This window comes from Calidris pugnax, unplaced genomic scaffold (assembly GCF_001431845.1).
Source record: "Calidris pugnax isolate Ruff unplaced genomic scaffold, ASM143184v1 scaffold207, whole genome shotgun sequence".
NCBI lineage: Eukaryota > Metazoa > Chordata > Aves > Charadriiformes > Scolopacidae > Calidris > Calidris pugnax.
In genome coordinates this window covers 455,851-478,426 of record NW_015090931.1, presented here as the reverse complement: position 1 = coordinate 478,426, position 22,576 = coordinate 455,851, and the positions used below count along the sequence as shown (strand labels likewise).

General features: G+C 39.7%; 1 protein-coding gene across 1 annotated transcript in view; it reads left to right on the top strand.

Moving 5' to 3' along the window:
• Positions 1-22,576, top strand: part of TRPM6 (transient receptor potential cation channel, subfamily M, member 6) — an 82,963-nt gene that overhangs the window by 33,786 nt on the left and 26,601 nt on the right. The window contains exons 14-26 of the mRNA XM_014951643.1: positions 1,254-1,388; positions 1,886-1,939; positions 4,313-4,453; positions 6,141-6,275; positions 8,124-8,404; positions 9,443-9,671; positions 10,268-10,423; positions 13,185-13,319; positions 14,350-14,478; positions 15,982-16,233; positions 17,163-17,337; positions 19,138-19,252; positions 20,951-21,150. Of these exons, the coding sequence (XP_014807129.1) occupies positions 1,254-1,388; positions 1,886-1,939; positions 4,313-4,453; positions 6,141-6,275; positions 8,124-8,404; positions 9,443-9,671; positions 10,268-10,423; positions 13,185-13,319; positions 14,350-14,478; positions 15,982-16,233; positions 17,163-17,337; positions 19,138-19,252; positions 20,951-21,150 (2,137 nt within the window). The remainder of the gene's footprint in view (positions 1-1,253; positions 1,389-1,885; positions 1,940-4,312; positions 4,454-6,140; positions 6,276-8,123; positions 8,405-9,442; positions 9,672-10,267; positions 10,424-13,184; positions 13,320-14,349; positions 14,479-15,981; positions 16,234-17,162; positions 17,338-19,137; positions 19,253-20,950; positions 21,151-22,576) is intronic.

The window sequence follows — 22,576 nt, the reverse complement described above, 5'->3', positions numbered from 1 at the left end:
GCCAGACCTACCATTGGCAGGGTCTGCAGTTTGTGCATGATTACTGTGGTTGTGTGTTCAAATTTTGAATTAGATATTTAAGCAGTGATTTTTAGGTGATTGTCCACATGGTCTTAGTATTTTTCTGTCTATTTACGTGTTTTGAGGAAACACGCACAATTATGCACAGATTGTGGCCATTTCTTTTTAGAACTCTGGTTGCAATATTTCAGAATGTAAAGATTGTAACAGCTGTAGCTATGTTTCTGCTTAAATGTCAGCTCAGTCTCAAATGGACTTTACGACAAAGAATGTCATTTTAGTAATTAACAGATAACTGTCTAAACCTCTTTAGACACTGCCAGTGCAAGGAATGACTGCTAGAGGAAACTTGATACAAGAATGGTCACTTTGAGGTATCTCTGGAAGAAACACCAGTAATTCAGGAACAATGCACAAGTTTTCTTTTCACATGGGACAATTCTGTAACATTTATTGGTCATCTTTTGACATCATTTCCACTAAACATAAATACATACGTGGGAAGAGCGAGTTTCTCATGCCAAGTTAGGAGTAGCACCTGCCCCATTTGTGTGCCAGAATCCTTGTTCTGCTCACGCCACTGAGTTTTCTGTGCATACACGTTGTATAGAAATTCTATATATGGATTTGTATGAACCTTGTAAGTCCAACTCCTTTGCTGTTTTCAATATAGAAATCCTGCTGAATGCTGTGCCAGTGCCATTGAGTAGAGTGCTTTCACCGTTTGGACGCTGTTGTAGGTAGAGCTGTGCTTCGTGGTGGCTTTGAGGGAGTTTATCCTAATGCAGATTCCCTCTCATATTTGAAAAGAAGTCTGCTTTAAAGAACTTCAAGTTCTATAGAGACATCTTGAAATACAGTACCTTGAAATGGCTTTTGTTATATGTCAAGAAAGAAAGACTTCCCTCTGCCCCCTGCATTATCATACATTAGCTTCTGAAGTGAATTAAAGACTAGGGAATGTATTATCAGAGTCTGGTTTTAGAGTTAGGTTTGTAGAAGTCTCTACAGACTTTGGGTTTATGGAGACTCAGTTTTACTCCCACTCTCTGTTGGACTTTTTGCACAGATGCTTCCTCCAGCTTGCTTTTCTTCTATGCCGTGCACTTAAAATATAGGTAAAGACAAATCACTGTGATAAAGAAATCCCTAGCTGTTCAGGAATGTTTTAATTATTTCCAAAAGAAGAGAATAATTTTCTAAGCTTTTCCTTCATCTCTATCCTTTTGGAGGTTGGTGCCTTGGAACAGGCGATGCTGGATGCTTTAGTGATGGACCGTGTGGATTTTGTGAAGCTGTTAATAGAGCATGGAGTGAACATGCACCGTTTTCTTACCATTTCTCGTTTGGAAGAACTCTACAATACAGTGAGTATTTGAAATCCAAATGTACAACTTTAGATAAGAATGCTTAGAAAGAACACTATTTTGATAATAAGCCACATTTTGATGAAGTATGTTTGGAAGAGAATTGAAAATGAATGGGTTCTTGATAATTTTTGATTGTAATGTTGGATTTTGGATTGGTGTCTCAGCTTTTTACTTTTGATTCGTTGACTTGACCTAGGCTGAGTACTCGCCTGAATTTCATGAGAAATATGTTCTGTATTTTGATCTATGCGATATATACTTATATTGCTGAAAATTATATGTCGTTTAACCAAAGAGATAATAACTTATTTCTAGAATAGGTCAAGATTTAAGGTAGTAGGGGTGTTGCAGATCGGTGTTGAAATGTTTTTGAAGAGATTTGTGGGGAGAGTTTGAGTAGGGAGAGTTTGAATCACAGTAGCTTATCATGAAGATTGCTTTTCTAGTGTAGAGTGACATGTTTTTTTATTGTCTTCTTTTTTTTCGCACCACAGAAACAAGGACCATCAAATCTACTTCTGCATCACCTAGTTCGAGATGTGAAACAGGTAATAGACATAGGAAAGGCTGGGGAGCAAAAATATTAGCTTAGAACTTCAGTATCCCCTGGCACGCTGCTATTAGGTAATACAGCAGTATTTAGGAATAGAAGTGACGGTTTCATTACTGTGCTCCTATATCTGCTAAATTGTGTTATCTTCATCCCACTGATGCCCCTAAGCAATTAACTAGCATACTACTACTGAATGGTCCCAAGGGTCCTGTACCTTAATTTCAAAGCCAAGCAGTTTGTGTAGATCAGACTCTCTTTCTCAAGTTACTAAAATGACATTATGAAGTCATTGTATAACAGACTTACTGAATTAATGCAGTAATTATGCTCATGGCTCTAAGGTTTTTATTATTTCCCCAAAGCTAAAAAAGTCTTTTGTTGTTGAGTGGTAACGCAAAGATACTGTGACAAGATTTATCATTTTAATGTACTGCATTGCCTAGGAGAACAGAAGGTGGCAGTGGATGACTACTGCATGGAGCACTGGCTCCCTTACTTGTTCAGCGGCAACCTCGTTAGAGCTACACACTTACTTTATTCTGTGTCTCTGTTATACCTCACACCACTGCTTAGCCAGGAAAGCAGTTCTTTCTGCATCTAGTCTCCTCTGCAGGAGATGCCTAGATCCAAAACTAGATTAATTGGCTGATTCTTTCCAGGGTATGAATGCTAAGATAAAATATTAAGTCTGACTGTTTGCAGAGTTCTGTGGTTTCAAGTAGTGGGATTTCTCCCACTTATTATGGGAGACTTTCATGTCAATCCCATTGATGGTTCTGTAGGCACATGTAGGTCTCCGGAGCAAGCTATTTTCCGTGTTTTCCCATACTGATGGACATATTTGAGGTCTAATTTATATGATAGATCTAGAAGATCTCAGTGTTGAAAATACATAGAACCTTTCCGGGCTGAGAAATCTGTCTTTTTCACTGATACTGAAGTGATTTGCTCCTTGATACGAACCCTCTTCTGAAATTCATGGCTGTGTTACATCTCAGGATACTCTGGGAAAACTCAGGGTATGGTCTAAAGGGAAATTTTTGGCACTTGAAATGAAACAGTGGAATTTAGGTAGAAAATGGGTACACAATTTCAAAATTTGCTACACTGTTGAGTAAGCTAAACTCACTTGCAAACAGGTCTAAATCCTGAAAAGCATTATTCACCTGAGCTTCTGTAAATATGCCTGAATGCTCTGTGAATGGGTTGTGCACCTGCAGTTTGATTAAATATGGTGACACTGTAGCTAGGACAGTCACCAGAGTGATGTGACCGTGGGTTTCAGAATATTTTCCGCTTTAGTATGACCAGCTTTGCTGCTGCTACATTTGAAGGGAGATGCACTGCAGTCTGAGGTGATAGCATAAAATACGCTTTTTAGTACAGAGAAGTATTTACAAGTATTGGTAGTTAGAAATACATGCCTAACTCTCAGTGGCAGACCTGGCAAGCTCTGTCCTATGAGATGTGCTTTTGCCCCAGAAGCCCAGCATGTTGTTGCCTCCTGCTCCCCAGCGCTGGGTGGCCTTAGCTGGCTGTCCTGAGGCTTGACACTAAAGTCTGTTGAAAAAATAGTCTAATGAGGGAAGTGACTTTTCACAGTCTGAAAGGCATACACTGCCAGTAATACGTAACACCTCTGACCCCATCTATGTGCAGGCTTATTTTTCACTTCCAAGAGTTGTGATTTAAGGTTTTGCCAATAATTTTTGAAGTCTGCATGGAAGATACCTGTTCTTCAGAGAATTTGTCACAAACCTTGTGTCATGCAAGGAAGTGGAGGTAAACTGGTAAGCAGTGGTTCTTCAAACAGAGGTGATGAGAGGCTCAGAAGGTACAGCTGATGCATGTGCAGCTGCTGTCCTAGTTGTTTTGACAATCTTGAGCCTCTACAAGCAGATATCGGTCTCCAGGAATTACTCTACAACATAAAATACGTGCTTCATACACTTCTACATTTTTAATTAATGAACTAGTTTAATAAGCAAATCATACCATGCTAGTTTTCTCCTGTTATGAGAAGAATAAGATTATTATCAATCTTTGGCTATTGGTGATTAACCTGAAGAACTCTTACCCTCACTGCTGAGTGCAGCTGATCTTGTGAACATTGCAATATATGTCCCTATGCAATGGGGGTACAATGGGCTGTAGACATCACACTTTTCAAGGCTGAAAATGTGGATGTGCCTGTGTTCTCCTCCTAGGGGAGTTCCATATGTCTAATGAATGTGTACACTTTCCTGACAGATGTGGGAGTTCTCAGTAGCACCTTCTTCTGGAGTCCCGTCGTAGTAGTAGGACTCTGACTTGGTTGAATGTTGCATATAACGGCATCATGAAATGCTTGTGACATTTGGTGTTTCAGAATACCCTTTCATTTGATTACAAGATATCACTGATTGATATTGGACTGGTGATAGAGTACCTCCTTGGTGGAGCTTATCGGAGCAGCTACACAAGGAAGCATTTCCGGATTCTCTACAATGATCTCTACAGAAAACACAAGGTATTATGTGTGTGAAATGGCTACTACTTGTCACCAAGAAAATCCAAAGCATGATACTGAATAGCTCAGGTTGTCGTTGCGGTTTGTCTGAAGAGCATCAGTTAAATGTTTGCCATGCTTCTCTGTTTTATGAATTCTTTGCCAACTGTGGAGAGGTTGCAGACAAAACAGACAAATCCCTTCCCAAACTACTCTCAGCCCTCCTAAGAAAACCACTGTTTGTTAAATTAGCCATTAGTTCAGTGAATTTACCTTTGTGTCCAGTAGCAGGGTTGTATTCTTTTTCTGTCATTCATAAAAAAGATTGACAAGGCAGTACCAACCACCATTTTCCCTTTTGTGAAGCAGTTGCATGTTTCTGCTCTTGCAACTTGAACCACATCACAGAAATACTGATTTCAACAGGCATTGAACTAGACTACAGCATGTCAGCTGAAGAGCAAAATGAAGATTTCTGACCCAAGTTTTGAGCAAATATCTTACATTTTAGAAGCAGCTCGGTCCTAGTGGTGCATCTTCCCACCAATTTGCTGAGGTTGCCTGGCAGAGCTTTTTCTGTGACACACTGGTCATCACAGGGGAAGTCTCATGCTGGGTATGCCAGGCTGGACACATAGTCTGGTGGCTTTGTGCAGGCAGAGGGTTGTGCTTGGACATGCATGCTGTTCTGCACATTCTGAACATTTAAGGTGTTTGGCTGTATGGCATAGCATTGCACCATGTCTACATATCAGTATCATCACATCTACCAAAAAGCTGCCTCAGAACAACAGTGTGCAAACATGCTTGTAATTTCATTTTACCCTGTGATTTTCCAAAACCAGTAACTTGAAAACAGCCAAAACTTCTCAATAAATTAGCCATGTGTCATTCCCAACATCATAGAAGGAAAAGATTTACCTCATGAGAGTAGAACTGGACTTTGATTAAAGTACTTCCATACGTTAAAAACCAAACAACAAAAGCCTCTCATCCCAATGTGGTGCTTTCATGACTAATAGAAGAAATTCAGGTTGATGAGGAAAAATGAGAAAAAATAATGAAGTGGAGTGAATAGAATCATACAGACAGAGCTTATTGTGTGTCACTAGCTAATACAACGCTTAAGAAGAGATATCTGAGCAGTTTTAACACTCTTCAGTGTATCCTCATGAAATATGACCTTAAGAAGGATGGGTGAAGCCACATGATCATGTGACTAGGAACTGCAGGGAAGAGCACTAGTGATTCAGCTGGTAACATTCTTCCCGCTAGTCAACACTGACAAAATGCCTAGGGATGCTAGACATGCCATCCTTTGGAGGAAATGGTGGAAATGGTCAGCAAAAAGTTCAGGGAACTTCTATCTTTCAAAAGCCTTACACACTTTTTGTAAGGGTGGGCACTCAGAAGATCTTCCGGGTTGGGTGAAGCTGTGTTGTTGTTGTAATTGGTGGATGCTATTGGGAAAATCAGTATTTCAAATTTAGAGATGCAGAATTATTTTTTTTTTTAATTAGAAGTGAAGCAGGCTATTTTTTCCTTGATGCTATAGGGTCTAGTGGTAGTTATAGTGGTTGCTGACTCACTGGGCTTTGAGTAACATCAGTTTCTGCAGGCACCGTTGCAATCAGAGGTAATTACAGACAAACTTCATCTTTAATTTGCATTTCTCTCCTTGTGTTTTATGGTATGCCTTTGGATCTAGAGAGTGCTCTCCAGCTTTTCTCAGAGCCTGTCTCATTCCCTTCATCAGAGTAATCAGGCGAGTAGCAGAATGGGATCTGCTGAAAATACTTTGCATTCTCAGTTCTTCAGAACAGCACAGCCTTACAAATACAAGGTAATGTAATTGCTTATTTTAGACTTTGCTCAGGACATCTTAGGCTGCTAATAATTTTATTGAGAGTTTTTAGACACACGTTGTTCAGGTATTCTACTTAAATTACAGTGGAAGCAATGTTTTACTGCTCAGTATTCATTCTTGCGATTTTAGTGTTGCAATCAAGCTCAGACTCCTCCTGTGATACTTTTTAACTTCCATTCATTTGTTGCTAAGGGTTTTCGTACACTGAAATGTAGTGTCAACAAATTTCTGAACATCAAGCATGGGTGAAAAGTCTTCTTATTTGGAAGCAACAGTAGGAATTATCTGATTTTCCCAATGTTTTCTCATTATTGCTTATTAAAGTACCTAGAGTAAGCCTACTAAGAAGAGATGAAGTTCTGATATCTGGAAATGGATGACAGACTATTTTCTTTCAAATAAAAAATGACGAAAGAGCGAAGTTCACCCCAAACATGTATCTGACAGACAAAACATAAAGTAGAACGAATTTAAATGGCTTTGTTTGACTTAGTCTGAGCCAAAATGAACCCATTATAGCACTGAGACAGCCTCAGCCAATATACCAGTAAGGCTTTTCTTTGCTGTTAAGGGAGCAAGTTTGCCGAAGACATCAAATTGTGTGACACGGCCAACACGCTGAAAGGAAGGGATGCCATCCAGAGGGATCTGGACAGGATTGAGAGGTGGGCCCATGTGAACTTTATGAAGTTCAACAAGGCCCAGTACAAGGTCCTGCACATGGGTTGGGGCAATCCCAAGCACAAATACAGGCTGGGCAGAGAATGGACTGAGATCAGCCCTGAGGAGAAGGACCTGGGGGTGTTGCTGGATGAGAAACTCACCATGAACCAGCAATGTGCACTGGCAGCCCACAAAGCCAACTGCATCCAGGGCTGCATCAAAAGAGGTGTGGGCAGCAGGTCGAGGAAGGTGATTCTGCCCCTTTTCTCTGCTCTCATGAGACCCCACCTGGAGTTCTGCGTCCAGCTCTGGAATCCTCGGCATAAGGGTCTGCTTGAGTGAGTCCAGAGGAGGGCCACAAAGATGACCAGAGGCCTGGAGCACCTCTCCTGTAAGGATAGGCTGAGAGAACTAGGGTTGTTTGGACTAGAGAAGAGAAGGCTCCGGGGAGACCTTACAGCAGCCTTCCAGTAATTAAAGGGGGCCTACAGAAAAGATGGGGTGGGACTCTTTATCAGGGAGTGGAGCGATAGGATGAGAGCTAATGGTTTTAAACTGAAAGAGGGGAGATTTAGATTAGATATTAGGAAGAAATTCTTTACTGTGAGGGTGGTGAGGCACTGGAACAGGCTACCAAGAGAAATTGGATGTCCCATCCCTAGAGGGGTTGGAACTAGATGATTTTTAAGGTCCTTTCCAACCCAAACCATTCTATGATTCTGTGAAATATACAGACATGAATGTATACTAAGTTTACATTACAAGTGTGGGAGACAGTAAAAATCATCTTCAAGTATCACAAGTCCATGGTGTATGTTTCAGTCTACTGATTGTTTTTTTTCCTGTCATGAGACAAGTGCAAGAAAAGAGTGAACGTAGGGTCTTGATATCACAGACTTTGGGGACTGCCTAACTCTATGAAGTGGAGGCTATAAATGGCATGGGTACAAAGCAAGAAGTATTTTTCTTTCGCTGATGTTGCCAGCTTCTTAGCATTAGAAATCTGAATGTGATCCTATCTGTGGTTTGTGACTTAAATGTATATAATGATCAACTAGTTTGCTACTCAACAATTCAGACTTACGTGCAGTTTTATTTACATCAATATGAACCCCAACCTTTCATTGAGATTTTGTTTTTTTCTGAAAAACGAATTTGTAGGAAAGATCCACTGCTTTCCATAAATATAAGAAGAAATCAAAAGAGGATGTAAACTTTGCAGAGAACTATGAATCATCTGGCTTTATCTACCCCTATAACGACCTGCTGGTTTGGGCAGTTTTAATGAAAAGGCAGAAGATGGCAATGTTCTTCTGGCAGCATGGAGAGGAAGCCATGGTCAAAGCTGTTGTGGCTTGTAAACTCTACAGGGCGATGGCACGTGAAGCTAAGCAGAGCAACATGGTGGATGACACTTCAGAAGAACTCAAGAAGTATTCAAAGTATGATCTGTCTCTTCAGTTAATAAAGTTCTGTGGTGCTTACAATGGTTCAATATTTTCCTAATCCATTAAGAGTTTGTGAGGTTAGTGATGCCATGGACTGCAGGGTGTAAAAGAAATACTTCCAGCTGCCTTCTATTCATATAGTATAATGGAGGTGAGCAGCCTGGTTGAAAGTTAAATGAAAGCTATTAGCATGTTATGTAGTTGCATATTTGAAAATGAAAACGTGAGTTATGTGTGGCTTACTGTCTGCTAAATGGAAAACTGAAATTTTCGTTGCAGCTTCCCTTCCAGTTCAGCTTATTAAAAAGCCATATGACACATATATGTCGGACTTTTCAAATCTGTAACGTGTGGTAATGAGCAGACTAAAATCAGTGCTTAAATCCTGCTCTGTGTAGGACCTAAAAAAATGTGTGCTGAAATAATTGAGTCAATAAAAAATTAAGTAGGCCAAGAATTTTCTTCAATTTTTTAAGTTTCATGCTAGTGTTTTCTAGTAGTTTTTCTTGTTAATGACATATTGTATGCTTTGTAGACAACATGCCTCAGATTCAGAGTACAGTAAGATGCGATGTCTTGTTTTGCATGCAGCTCCAAGGCTTAATTTAAAGGGAGGTGTAACTTCCTTAAGGAAACTTGCTGTACAGAGATGTTTAAAAGTTAGGTGTAAAAGAAGAGCCTTTTGCAACTGCCTACAGTGCTTACATACAGATGATGAGTCTCTTGTTGAAGGAAATACACAGAACTTCATAGGGTCCATTTTGATTGCTGGGTGGTTTCAAGAACAAAACAATTAAAACCCCAGAAAACAGGCTGACCCTAAACCTTGTGATTGGGATTAAATCATTAGATTTAATTGCCAAATTATTTTTCACTAGATGTATTGATGAAGCGATGGGAAAAATGGGAGAAGGAGTACTTACTGAGATTGGTAGCTGAACTTTAGGTAATGAAGTCTTCAAACCAACCTTTTTGCAGCGGTAATTCTGAGCTTTGACTGATTCCTTTTACATTAACTGTTAATTACTCTAGGGAATTTGGGCAGCTTGCCTTAGATATCCTGGAGAAAGCGTTCAAACAAAATGAGCAGATGGCCATGAAACTGCTGACCTATGAACTGAAAAACTGGAGCAACTCAACGTGCTTAAAACTGGCAGTGTCTGTGGGGCTGCGGCCTTTTGTATCCCACACTTGCACACAGATGCTGCTGACTGATATGTGGATGGGACGCCTGAAGATGCGGAAGAACTCCTGGTTTAAGGTAACATCACCTTAACTTTTTCTGAGCATTTAGATGCTGTTCACGTGCTTTATAGATGTCTTTGTGGTCATGTACATGTCTAATGCAGCTTCAGACAGGTATGCCTAAGCATGTATTGGAATGTGCACATCTGGGAGAGAAAAGAAAGGCAGGGAGGGAAGACAGTAGGTGCTTCTGTTTTACTTCTTTGCAAAGGCAGCTGTGGGATGATATTAAGAGGGTGAATTTTGTGAGGTTTTTTTTTGCTGTTTCCATTCTCTCAGCACCCTTCAGTCCCTCTCCACCTGCTCTTGCTGCCCCTCATTGCTGGTTCTCCAGCAGAGCTGTTAATGGGAGGAATGCCTCTGGATACAGGGACCAGTATCTAAAGTATCCCCAGATACCATGACACTCTTCAAAGCCGCAAAACAGTCAAGATAACACACTTCTTCAAAGGCTGTAGGAGTGTGATACAAAGGTTCCTCACACTTGTGGCTCCCTCCCAGGCCGGTGGAATTGCACTGGGTTTGTGCTGGCATTGTGGATGTCTTACTGTTGCTGAAGGTCTATGCTGTCACTGCTGAATTAATTTCTGGAATCACGTGTCTCTCTTTTAGGTTGTTATGAGTATTCTCTTGCCTCCCACCATCTTGATGCTGGAGTTTAAAAGCAAAGCAGAAATGTCTCATGTGCCTCAGTCTCAAGACTTCCACCAGTTCACATGGTATCATGGGGATCAAAGCCCAACCAGCAATAAAGATGCTTTGTCTCTGGTTAGTTGGGGATGATCAGTCCTTTTTGTGTTCGGGTTCTGTCTGTTTACCACAGTATAATCCTGAGGAGTGAGGAGAAGGGGATCAGCTGGAACTATTGGGGCCCAATTCTCAAGAAGTAGGAGTTTGATCCCTGGTTTGGATCCAGACTGAAGTGACCTTGCTCAAGTCACTTCATCTGTCCTGGGTGTCACTTCTGTACTGGTCATAATGAGGAAATCCTTCCCAATCTCACAGAAGTATAATGAGATCATAATTATCTGTCAGGTACACAGGTATTGTAGGGCAGAAAGTCTATTCAAGCTGCAGATAAATACCTACGTAATCTTGTATACCAAATAATCTAAGAATGGTTTCATATCATGCACAAAAGCACATCCATAAGGTTCAATTTAGATTGCCCAATAGAGCTTCCCTAACAGGGAAACAGGAGGACTGAGGCAGTCCGGGTCCTGTCCTGTCCAACTTTTTCCGCCTGCTCTGCCTGGCCAGCAGCCCTGACCCGCATCTCAGCCACAGCACTCTCCATGGCCATCCTTTGCTCTTAGTCTCTCCTTGAGATTTTGTCTCCTGAATTACATCATAGCTCTTCCAGAGGTCTAGCTCTTGCTCTCCCTGGTGAAAAACAGGGTATCTCTACTTCTGCATCACTTGAGCCTGGCTGACATGCTATTTAAAGCAGGAGAGAATCACTGTGCTTTTGGTGAACTGAACTGAGCCCTGAAGCACTCTGCAGGGAACCTGTGGTTGCACAAAAATCCTTCTTAGGCCTGAGTGTGAAGAGCCTCCAGCATACGTGAAGTCTTTGTCTTTTAAGATCTGAATTCCCCCAGACTTCTCCTAAGCAGAGTTGCTTGTCTTTTCTTATTCTCCACAAAGCAGTCCTTGAACTGAAAATTTCCAGAAGTTTTCAGTTAGAGGTAAGCAGCAGACACTGAGGGTTTCCATCCAAAAGGGTAAATGTTGGTGAGGTGCTAACCCACGGCAACAGGATTGTCCAGTGAGGGCTGTCAGGCAATCTTTTTTGCTCTGCTCTGCTTACCTTACAGCAGGTAAGCATTGTACATTGCTTGGGACTTTCTCAGTTAATTTTAAATTTGTGTAAAACGAAAGAGAGCAGATTGTCACTGGGGGCTTTTGCAGCTGCATGGTAGGCTTGTCAATGTCACACTCATGTATACAGTGTTTTCTCTCTCTGATGCAGAAAAATGCTTGAAGCTATTATCTCCTGCAGCGCCTGTCTAAAATAGTCCAAATGCTTTTAATGGGGCTAGGTAACAGCTATGATACAGAGGACAGGCCAACTGTAATTACTTGCAGCAGGACCACCCCCGCAGTCCGGTAGAAGGCCACACAGCAATGTGTGTAAGCACTTTAGCCTTCTTCAGGCCAAACTGTTTCCTTCCTGAAGTGGCAATAATCTTACTTCTGATTTTATCTAATATAGAGTGTTGTTTAAAACAAAAGCCGAGCTACCACTTTTTTGTAAATAATCTGTTATGAAATATCATTGAAAAATGCCCATTTCAGCAGATTACATGTGTTTATAGAGCATTTTTCAAATACATTCATAAGTTCCAGTGATATGCTGCAGCTGGAAATCGCACTCTTTCATGGGACAGATTCTCTCCTTCACCTTGGAGGACCTAATGTTAATAAATTGGGATGATTCTGTGTTCCAAGTTCTCTGGTTTAGCACTTTTCTCAGTCTAACGTGATGAAAAAAAAAATAATTTTCCCCCAATAACCCAAGGAAATGTCGTGTGGTAGGGACAAATATGTCATAGAAAAAGTCCTCTACTGCAGTTGTCTAGTAACAGTAAGTTTTAGCATTGATTATTAGCCAAGGCAATTGGCCAGCCTTGAAACAAAACTGAACAAGGTAGTTTCATTCCCTCAGCCTTGCCCAGCTATTAGTTATTGTTCTCCCGGGCCTCTCACCTTCATCTCTGTAAACTCCTTCCAACACCTTCTGTTTTTCTCAGTTGCCAGAGAAAGCTGTGAGTCTTCAGCTCTTCTTAGGTTTCAGTAGCAATCAGATATTTGTACTTTCAGAGGGGTACTTGCCAAGTGTCAGACTCTGGATACAGAATCAAGTGTGTTTGCTTTGTGGTTTTTTTTTTGCTTTGTGTTCGGGGTTTTTTATTTTATTTTCTTGATGATAATAAGTTACCTCTATTTTTTGTAGACAGATCTTTGTAAGAGAGCACTTACTTAATCCTCGTCTTCTAATCAATACATTCAGTACGTCAAAAATAGCAATTAAATTCTGTATTTAGAATTTCACTGTCTTGACATTTTCTGTACAACTATATACATGAGCGGAAATGTGATGCTCCTTCCCACATTTCAGAACAGTTGTCAGTGGATTTCTAGCTAACACAGCTACATCATATTGGGGGTTGTTATTTATCTTTATTTCACAGGTGAGGAGAGTGAAATACAGAGTGATTAAGTGACTTTTGTTAAAGATTTAAGGAAATGTGTGTCACAAACAGGAGTGGATTCAGGTCTGCTGGCCCTCAGTCCACTGCCTGTAGTCTTAAGAACAAATTCTAAGTTAGTATTTATAGTGAAAAAGTGTACATGTTAATTATTGCAAATGGGATGGTTGTAACAACACAAAAATCAAGCTACAGTAATGGTTTGTTTATTCAGAACAAATCTTAAATACCTGTACCTGTTTTCCCTCTAACATGATACAACCTTTGCAGTCTTAGACCATGTTTTCTTACTTTTTAAATGCTGTTTCCTTTTAAAGAAGGATTATGATGTGGAGAAGGTTGCTCAGAAGTCTGATGAAAGCCAAGTAGACGGTGGACAAGGAAACCTGCCTGGCACTCGAAAAATCTATGAGTTCTACAATGCACCAATTGTCAAGTTCTGGTTTCACACGGTTGGTCATCTCCTTAGAACTTGGCTTGCCAAAACCCTCCTTTGATCTTCAAATACCACTTGATACTGCTTATGCTTTGCCTAGCATGGATTTGCAGACAGTTAGTATTGGGGGGGCATGCAAAGACATTTGAGTATTTATCTCTCAATTAAGTGAAAAGTTTTGCAGCTAAAATCATGCAGCTGCAATAAAAATAACACCAAACAAAAAAGAACAGAAAAGTAATTATAAGGAACTACAGAAAAACCTGAGCACATCTTTTTACAGTGTTTAATTGTGGCAGTAGAGATAGAGTTGAGGCTGGCCTTCAATACCTCACAGATATTTGTGTCCCTTTCTTTAGTAACCATTTCCAAAGGAGTGAATATTAATCTATAGGAGATCATTTGCTGTAGAGTAATCTGCATTTATTAAATCAATTTTAGTAACTAACCCTGTGTCAGTAAAGCTTAGGAGTTTAAGATCAGGCTCCCTGTTGGGTCAGACTGCTATGTACATAAACTGTTACTCCTTTCACAGGGTGGGGTTAGCTGCTTTATAGGTTGTTAATCTGTTATCTCAGGTATGTTTCTAGTGTGTTCTAGTACCTTTAAAATATGTGCTTTCCACTTGATATTGGTCTGTGTTTTGGAAGGCATGGATTAATGAGCTGTGATTCACATAGCTTTGAGAATGGCTACTTGCTCATACAGAAGGTTAGGATAAAAGCATAGCACTGCTTTACATCCAAGTAACATTGTGCAGATATAATTGTCTCATGCATGGGTTTTGGGCCTAGGTGAACATACGGTGCAATAGTTCATCTTCTGCTCCCCTTTTTTCAGCACTAAGGCACCAATTTACCAAATGATGTTTAAGGATATTCCTATAAAAGGTCTTTGGAGAGCTGGATGAAAGAGTTTGAGCTCAAAAATCTGACACTGCCCTGGTAGTTTGAATACATATAATCAGGCTAATCACCTGTTAATATGTTGGCAGGAATTTCTTGGAGATTTTTGTGCATATGGATTATATATTTTGTGTTTTGTAGATGGCATACATGGCGTTTCTCATGCTCTTCACTTACACTGTGTTGGTGAAGATGGAACCAAGACCAAGTGTGCAAGAGTGGCTTGTTATCATTTATATTTTCAGCACTGCTATTGAAAAAGTCAGGGAGGTAAGCTTTTCTGTTCAGACTTCTTAAACAGAGGATATATGATAAACCGGAAAATACCATAAATGGAAGAATGCCAAATCCTGCTTTGTTTTTGTAGAGAATTTAGCAGAGGAAAGAATTATACAAGCATTTCTTTCTGTTCAAAGACCAGTACTTGGGCTTTGAAAATGCATCTTAAAGTTTGTCCTTAAATCTCTATTTTTTTTGTGTAAAGCCAGTGGTAATGTGCAGGTCACTTGAGAGTGAGTGTGCTGAATTGAGATTTGGAGCCCCAAGATAGGCACCTCTTTCTTAATTGTTTTGAGTGGACCATTAGATTTCTTATAACAACTATGGAATTTTTCTTATAACAACTATGGAATTTGTCTTTAAATATATACTTTGAGTGTGGACATTGTTATCAATTAATAGGTATTATGCTTAGAATAACCTATAGCTCTTCATCAGGGTTTTCTTTCTAGCTTTAACATTCTTTGGAGGCTTTGCAGTTCATGTCTTCTACTTGATCTTCTTTGTCCATGTACTTCCTCTCATCTGCTGGCAAAGACATTGTAGGACACTGTGTCTTACGCGTGCAGCTAATTAACTACTGATGGGTTTTGTTACATATAACTGCAAGGCTCTATTTCTCTAGATTGTATCAACTAATTGTTGAAGCCTTAGGCCCTGATCCCACAACTAGTTCCTCGTGAGTTTGTCCAGCTGAATTGAGTAGGATCACTTGTTTACATGAATGTGTTTATATGCGTGAATTCTTGCAGGATCGGGGCCCAACATTTCAAAATCTCGCCTTTGCTTGGTACTTATCAGTGTGATCTTGCATAGCACGGCATAATTGGCCTCACTTGCACAACGTGCAAAGGTTTTATTTATGGCCTCCCAAAGATTCCACTTCACACATTTGCTCAGTGAAGCTTAAAATCCCTTTGGGGCACCTTACAGTTCAAGGAGCGAACATTTCATTCTTTACCTTACTCGTTGCCAGAACTCCTTTTTTTAGAGTGTCCTTGGTGGAATACAAGGATCTTTCTTTATATTTTCAGTCTGAAACAAAGGGCATTAGTTATTTTCCCATCAGCAAGGTTAGGTTGGTACTTTCCATGACTTAGGGGCTTTTGAAAGGTCGTGACCATTTCTCCAGAAAATGCCTGTTAATTTATAATGATACATATGTATAGCAGTTCTATACTGGCTGCTCTTTTCTCCTGAGGAAATGTGCTCTTCAGTGAACGGGTTCAGACACAGAATCTGATTTTGCTTGGGAAGAGGTATCCTATTTTGTGTGGCAGGCTTGAGCCATACAACGCTATAGATGAAGCACAAACCTCAATTAATGGTGAATGGCAATATGCAGTACACAAGCCTGCAAAAAAAAAGGAAAAAAAAGGATACATTCCCAAATATGAAACAGTTCAGACAGAAAAGGTTAAAGAATGTATCTCTGATTTTAATGGAGTTTTGTTGTTTGTTTGTTCATTTTGTTTTTCGCTACATTCTACTCAGATATTTATCTCAGAACCTGGAAAATTCCGACAAAAAGTGAAGGTGTGGATTTATGAATACTGGAATTTTACTGATTCTATAGCTATCCTCCTGTTTATGATTGGTTTTGGCTTGCGCTGGTCTGACCCCCCTGTTCAAACTGCAGGGAGGCTTCTTTACTGCTTGGATATAATATTTTGGTATGCTCGGCTCCTTGATCTTTTTGCTGTGAATCAGCATGCTGGCCCGTACCTGACAATGATTGGGAAAATGGTAAGTATTATGCTTTGGAGCAATATTTTTGTTAAGTATCTGTTGAGCAACACATAAAGGTCAGAAGTGACAGAAAAGGATGATGGTAAAAGAACAGGTCACCTAATAATTCATAGTGAATGTATTACTTGAAAAGACCATGTCTTTTTCTGTTTGTGGGTTCACCATAATCAGATTTCAGTTCCCTCTGATTTATTCATTATTTGAATTTATTCACAAAAGCAATTTTTGCTTCGTTCCTTAGAGAAGGGTTGCATTTGAGTTGAGTTTCTGATCCAGCAGGATAATAGGAGAAAGAAAAATCACTGTCTCTTGCAGATGGGCTCACTACTATAGATAATTCCCTTAGCTCTTGGAATCTGTCTTATTATTATTTTACATTTTGATTCAAATAACTATATCCCATTTTTAGCAGGCAAAATTTCTCTGAGATCAAAGTTAATTTTTTTTCTCTTTTGGTACAAGAACTGCTGCTGAACTGCTGCCTAGTCTTGAGAGACATCTGCAGATTCCCACTGTAATTTCCCTCGGTTATTGGGAACTATCTTATTAATACTTTTATATTCTGTCTTGCATAGTAATTCCAATGCAGTGTTAGAAGGCAAAATCGTTTTCTCTGCTATTCCTTGTTCTCAGTTTGGAAGAAATACCACTGAGGGAAAGCATGATCATAACCATTTTTCAAATTTTGTTTAAGATCTTAAAAGGAACTTGAGAGGCAAGTAGAACTTGTGGCCTTTTTGGTCCATGTTGACTTTAACCTCTATAAAATACTTGGGTAGTCCAGGTCATAAAAACAAAGTACTTTTATTTCTTCCAGCATATTAGATTATTAGCCCTGGTTTTATATTCTGATTTGTAAAAGCAATTAATGCCTACTTTACATATAATTAACACAGCTAATTCATTCATGCAAATATGTCTTCCAGACAGCAAACATGTTCTATATTGTGGTCATGATGGCCATAGTCCTGTTGAGTTTTGGAGTGGCACGAAAGGCAATCCTTTCACCAGAGGAGCCTCCTTCTTGGACTCTGGCACGGGATATTGTATTTCAACCCTATTGGATGATGTTTGGTGAGGTTTATGCTGGAGAAATAGATGGTATGTAATTTTCAAAGCTAAAATTTAATAGGTGCCAAAACATGCCCACTTTGGACTAAGAGTTTTGACCACATAGTGAGTCTTTTTTTCTCAAACCATTTTGATTCCAGTATGTGTATGTCCCCAATGAATAATACTGCATGAATAAAGGTGAGAATATTAGTTTCTTTGTTTAGAAGACTAAGCTTTGAAACCTTCAAATTTAGCTTTTCAAATGAAGTGTATTGCAAAGCTCAGAGCAGCAAAGCACATAGAAAGTAACATTAAGCTAGTTTATGTCAGTGAATTTCCTATTAGGTGAATCCAAAGTTGCTTATCTCTTGGAGAAAAGACTACAAAAGTTGCTTTAAAGGAAGAAAAACTAAAGGGAAAACAAAAAAGAAAAAAGAAAAATTATTTTTCACCATAGTAAGAGTTACCTGACGTTGTTCTCAAACAAATAAACCAGTTGAACATAGGAAAGACAGAACCAATAAGAAAAGTAAATAGGAAAATAAGGAAATTTTCCTTTCCAATAAGGAGAGTAAATAGGAAAAATGTTATATCTTGGTTATGGCTTTGGCCTTGGCTCAGTAAGAGAGGAGAATCAGCTACTACAGGAGGTATTTCAGCATTACAGATGGAAGGCACTCTCATGCTGCCAAGTGATGGGTACAAGTAAAACACCCTAAAATAGAAAAGTAAGTATGCAAATAGGTACAGATTTTTAAGTTACATAGTTCAGCATAGATCTGATTCATTAAAATAATTTGAGAGGTTGCATCGATTATTATGGATTATTATCAGCCATTGCAATAATCTCCCTAGGGAAGCAGAGAATTCTGCATCATTTGACGTTTTTAAGATACAGCTGAACAGGGTGCTGGGCCATCTTGTCTAGACCATGCTTTTACCAAAATGGATTGGATCAGACGATCCTTGAGGTCCCTTCCAACCTGGTATTCTGTGATTCTATGATTCTTTGGTTATTGCTGAAACAGTCACATGATGGCTATGTATTTTGGTTATATAAGTCAAAATTCTTTTAATGAAAGCACACTGTGTTATGTTTCACAGTTTAATCTATTTAATCACTTATAAATGCTAAACCTTTAGAAATGTGACACTTCCCAAATAAAACTATGTTTTCTCTAATGACTCTTTATGATGCAGAATATGTCCTGAATTTTGGGCTGCTGTGTGTTAAAATTTCCTCAAAGGTTTAAAATTTGATTAAAAATTATAAAGACCAAAAGGTATTTATTTTGACAGTTTAAAACCATTAAGAGGTATCCCTTAATTCCTGTGATTTTTTGCTTCATTTTACCTGTATATCCTTTTACACATGAGTTAACGTGATCTTACTGAAGCTCTAAAGGAATTACACTCCAGTACTAATAAAACAGCCTTTGCACTGTGTCCTTTCCACAGTGGAGTCAATGAAAGCTTTGCCACTTGCTTTAAAGATCAAAGATTTGGATTTCAGTTTACTTGAGTGTGTACTATCTCCCAAGTACATTTCAGCTGCATCATTTTTCCCCTTAACAAAAAGTCACGGTGACTGGCATAAGAACGTATATATATATGAAACAGTGTCTACAGCTTCTGAATTGCAATGAAAGCTATGGGGCAGTAGTATCATGAAGAAATCTCCGATCTCCTTTATGTGGAGGTAGACTTTTTAGTTGAAAATTTAGTAATGTATCTCTGTGAAAGTAATGACAGGTATTCCAGTTCTTGCTGGGGCAAATAAGAAGCATGTGCCATTGCTGTCCCCTGATCTGATTTCCATGCTAACCATGCTTTCTCCTTCACTTTCAGTCTGTGAAACTAATGAAGACTGTCCTCCTGGCTCCTTCCTCACACCGTTCCTCCAAGCTGTCTACCTCTTTGTGCAGTACATCATCATGGTCAACTTGCTTATTGCTTTCTTTAAGTAGGTACCGTGGTATACTGCGGCAAAAGCAAAAGCAACTAATAGGCATTCTGCCAAGACCTTCACAAAAGCCTTTCACCAAAAATGCCCCAGCAAGGGCATGTTGATGGTGGTTTTACCCCGTCTTCCATGGGGGTCTGGTGAATTAAAAAAAGAATGATAGAAGCAAGAGGGTGGGAGAAAGGGGATGGTAATCAGAAACCTAAACTGTTTTGCAGTTTAAACAGAATCTGATTCTCTGAAACTGGACAGCTCCAGTTCGCGAAAAAGCACACTTTATTCAGTTCTGAAGTAATTTGTCTTTTGTTTTAAAAGTTGTATTTCTTGTGCTGACTGCATGTAAAATGTTCATCATAAGGTAGCTCAAGGTATAAATTGACAGATGAGTAGGGACATTGTTAAAGGGAAGAGGATAATGACTTTGTAGGAGCATGCTCTTCCGTTAAGAAATAATTTGAAAATTCCTGTCGTTTGGTGCAATTTGATATGTTCTAGCCTGAAATCTAACTGTAGTGTTTTTAAGTATCTGCTTTTTAATGTCTGCTGCCAGAGTAGGAAGGGTCTTTATTGTAACTCTATAGTAATTAAATCAATGTCTTTACAGTAATTCTAACCTTTCAAGTTTTAACAGGGAGACCTTTGTAGTGATCAAGTTCTGTAAAATATTAGTAAAGAGCAGTCTAACCCAAGTAGTTAATTATTTTTTCCCAGAGTTCTAGTATTTCTGGGGAAGAAAAAGTCAGCTGTAGGTTAAAAAAAATTCAAATGAAGAAATGTAGTGATTAATATTCAAGGAAACTGAATGATCAAAACTCATTCTATTCCCACTTCCAATTAGAAATCCCTTTCCTGAAATTGTGGCAAGGCGTCAGTGTGGTTTTTTTTAATACACAGCTGTGAAATTGTAATTTGAATTATTTCTAGATTTAAACCTTCAGCAATGATGACATGTTAAATCTTCTGCCTAGTGATTTGATTGTTCCAGAAGTGGGACCAAAAATGGGTATGAGCAATATATTTAATTATGCTCCCAGAAGCAAAGGTGATATTTTTATGATTATATGGTGAGTGTATAATATGACGGTGCAACTGAAATTACAGTGCCAGAAACCATGAAGTTGTTTTCCTGTACTTGAGTCTGTGATAGTAAATATGGGAAATTAATCGGTGCAACTGCAGTCACGTTTAGTAACACCATGGCTTCAAAAAGTACCCTGCAGAGGAAGTGAGCCACCTCTTGCAGCAAGTATTTTGTTTAGAGGCCATACACTGAAGAACAGCAGAACTGTTTTGTTAACACTCTTCCCTTAGCCTGACTCCTACATTTAATCCAGTCCAAAGAGGCAGACAGTGTTGAATTCTCAACAGTTAGGCTATGTATTAAAGTTTAAATAATCTGGCTGAGATTTCAAAGCTCCTTCAGGGATATTTTTTGCCCAGTTCCCATTAATGTGAATGGGAATTGGATCTCCAAATCCGTTAGGCAGCTTTGAAGATCTCATTCTCAGTGCACTAGCTGCAGGCACATGCTGCTGCTTTGTTAAATGAAAGTTGCTAAACTGATTTACCTCACTGGAGGCATGAGACTTCTCTTCAGTGTCAAATTAGATCTGTAGACAGGCATCTTTTGTTGTTTTGGGAGTATTCCTCACAGGAGTGTTTTATCCTCCTTTCCCCTCTCTCTCTCTCTCTTCTCAGTAATGTTTATTTTGATTTGAAATCAATATCGAACAAGCTCTGGAAATACAACCGGTACCGCTACATTATGACGTACCATGAGAAGCCATGGCTGCCCCCACCTTTCATCCTTCTGAGTCACATTGGGCTTCTGATAAACCGCATCTTCCACCATCGGCCCCCAAACGAGCTGGATCAAGAGGAGGGTGATGTTGGACTAAGTAAGCAGAGCTAAATTTGGGACTGAAAGAAATAGCTGATGAGGAATGTTTTGTCAGCATCTCATCACTTTGTAGCTCAGTTCCTCAAAAAACAAAAAAAAAAGAAAAGAAAAAGGGAGAGATTGGGTAGGAAACTTGTTTTTACTTGCAGAACTGAATTCAACCTGCCTGTGTGAGAGCTCTTGTATGAAAAAGTGAGTGGGGGAATGCTTTGCTTTGTATTTGGCTTTTGCTGTGCTACATATTGTGCATCAGTCAAGATATGACACAACTTAGCTGAAATCGAGTGACAGCAGATTTTTCTGTAAGACAGAATAGGCTTATTTTGAAAAAAAAAAGTAAATAATACTGGAAGCATACATTTCTGTACATTTGTCCTGAAAAGACCAATGATTCCTTTTTAATCGCCCAGAGAAAGTACCCACAGAGCCCGAGGACAGAGGAGATCCAGTGGTGGCAGATGCAGAGAGCACAGGGGCCTCCCACCTGCTCACTGCATCTTCCCTTTGTGCACTGGCTCGTCACTGCACCTTAACCTCACCTCCTTCACCCTTCCCAAGATGGATTTTTCCATCCCAGGATCCTTCCTAATGTCTCTTTGAGGTGATGCCAGTTCCCTGTCCCACTGTTGCCAGGTCCTGCCAGCTCGGCCAGGAGCAGTCCTAGCTATTGCTGGGAAAGGACCACAAGATGTTGGGATAGGAATGAATACTCAGTAGTGGGACTTTGTGTTTGGTGGGGTGAGGCAGGCGAATGGGGAGGAGGAGAGGCTGGTGGGTGTAACATTGCCTAAAAAAACAGTGGGGAACATTGGTGCATAGTATTATACAGCCTCATCCTTTTTGATGTAGCATACATCCTCGATGCCTAATAACAGAGGGGAGCAGACCCTGCTTGGGTTATGCTTCACTTAGGATTTTCTCTTCTGAACATGAATCCCTGAAGGTATCTGGCATGCTCACAGATGGCTACAAAGTTGAAAAACGGGCTTAACTAATCAATGCTGAGCCCCTTTACTGCTGCTCCCAAGCCCAGCTCCTCCCTCATGACTGGATGCATCAGCCTGGCTTTGAAGTACCACTGCCTATTTTATATGCGTGGATAGCGTTAAGGCGCTGATGTAGCACCAGGAGGTGTCTTACTTGCAAGGTCCATTAGGCACAAGGAAAACTGAAACATTGCTTAGCGCAGCTAAAAGTCCGTGGATAGAAGAGGGCTCATGCCTTGCCTACATTTCTCTCAGAAAAGTGACTTTTTTCCTGTTTGTGCACCTTTGTGTCCCTTTTCTATGTGCCTGTGCGTTGCTTGATAACTGTCTTAAATTTTGCTGTGGTTGTAATTAACTGGTTTTAGCAGTGAGGATCCAGTGCCACCATGTGGAAAATCAATGAAAATACAAGATACAGAGAGTAAAATCTTGGAGGCA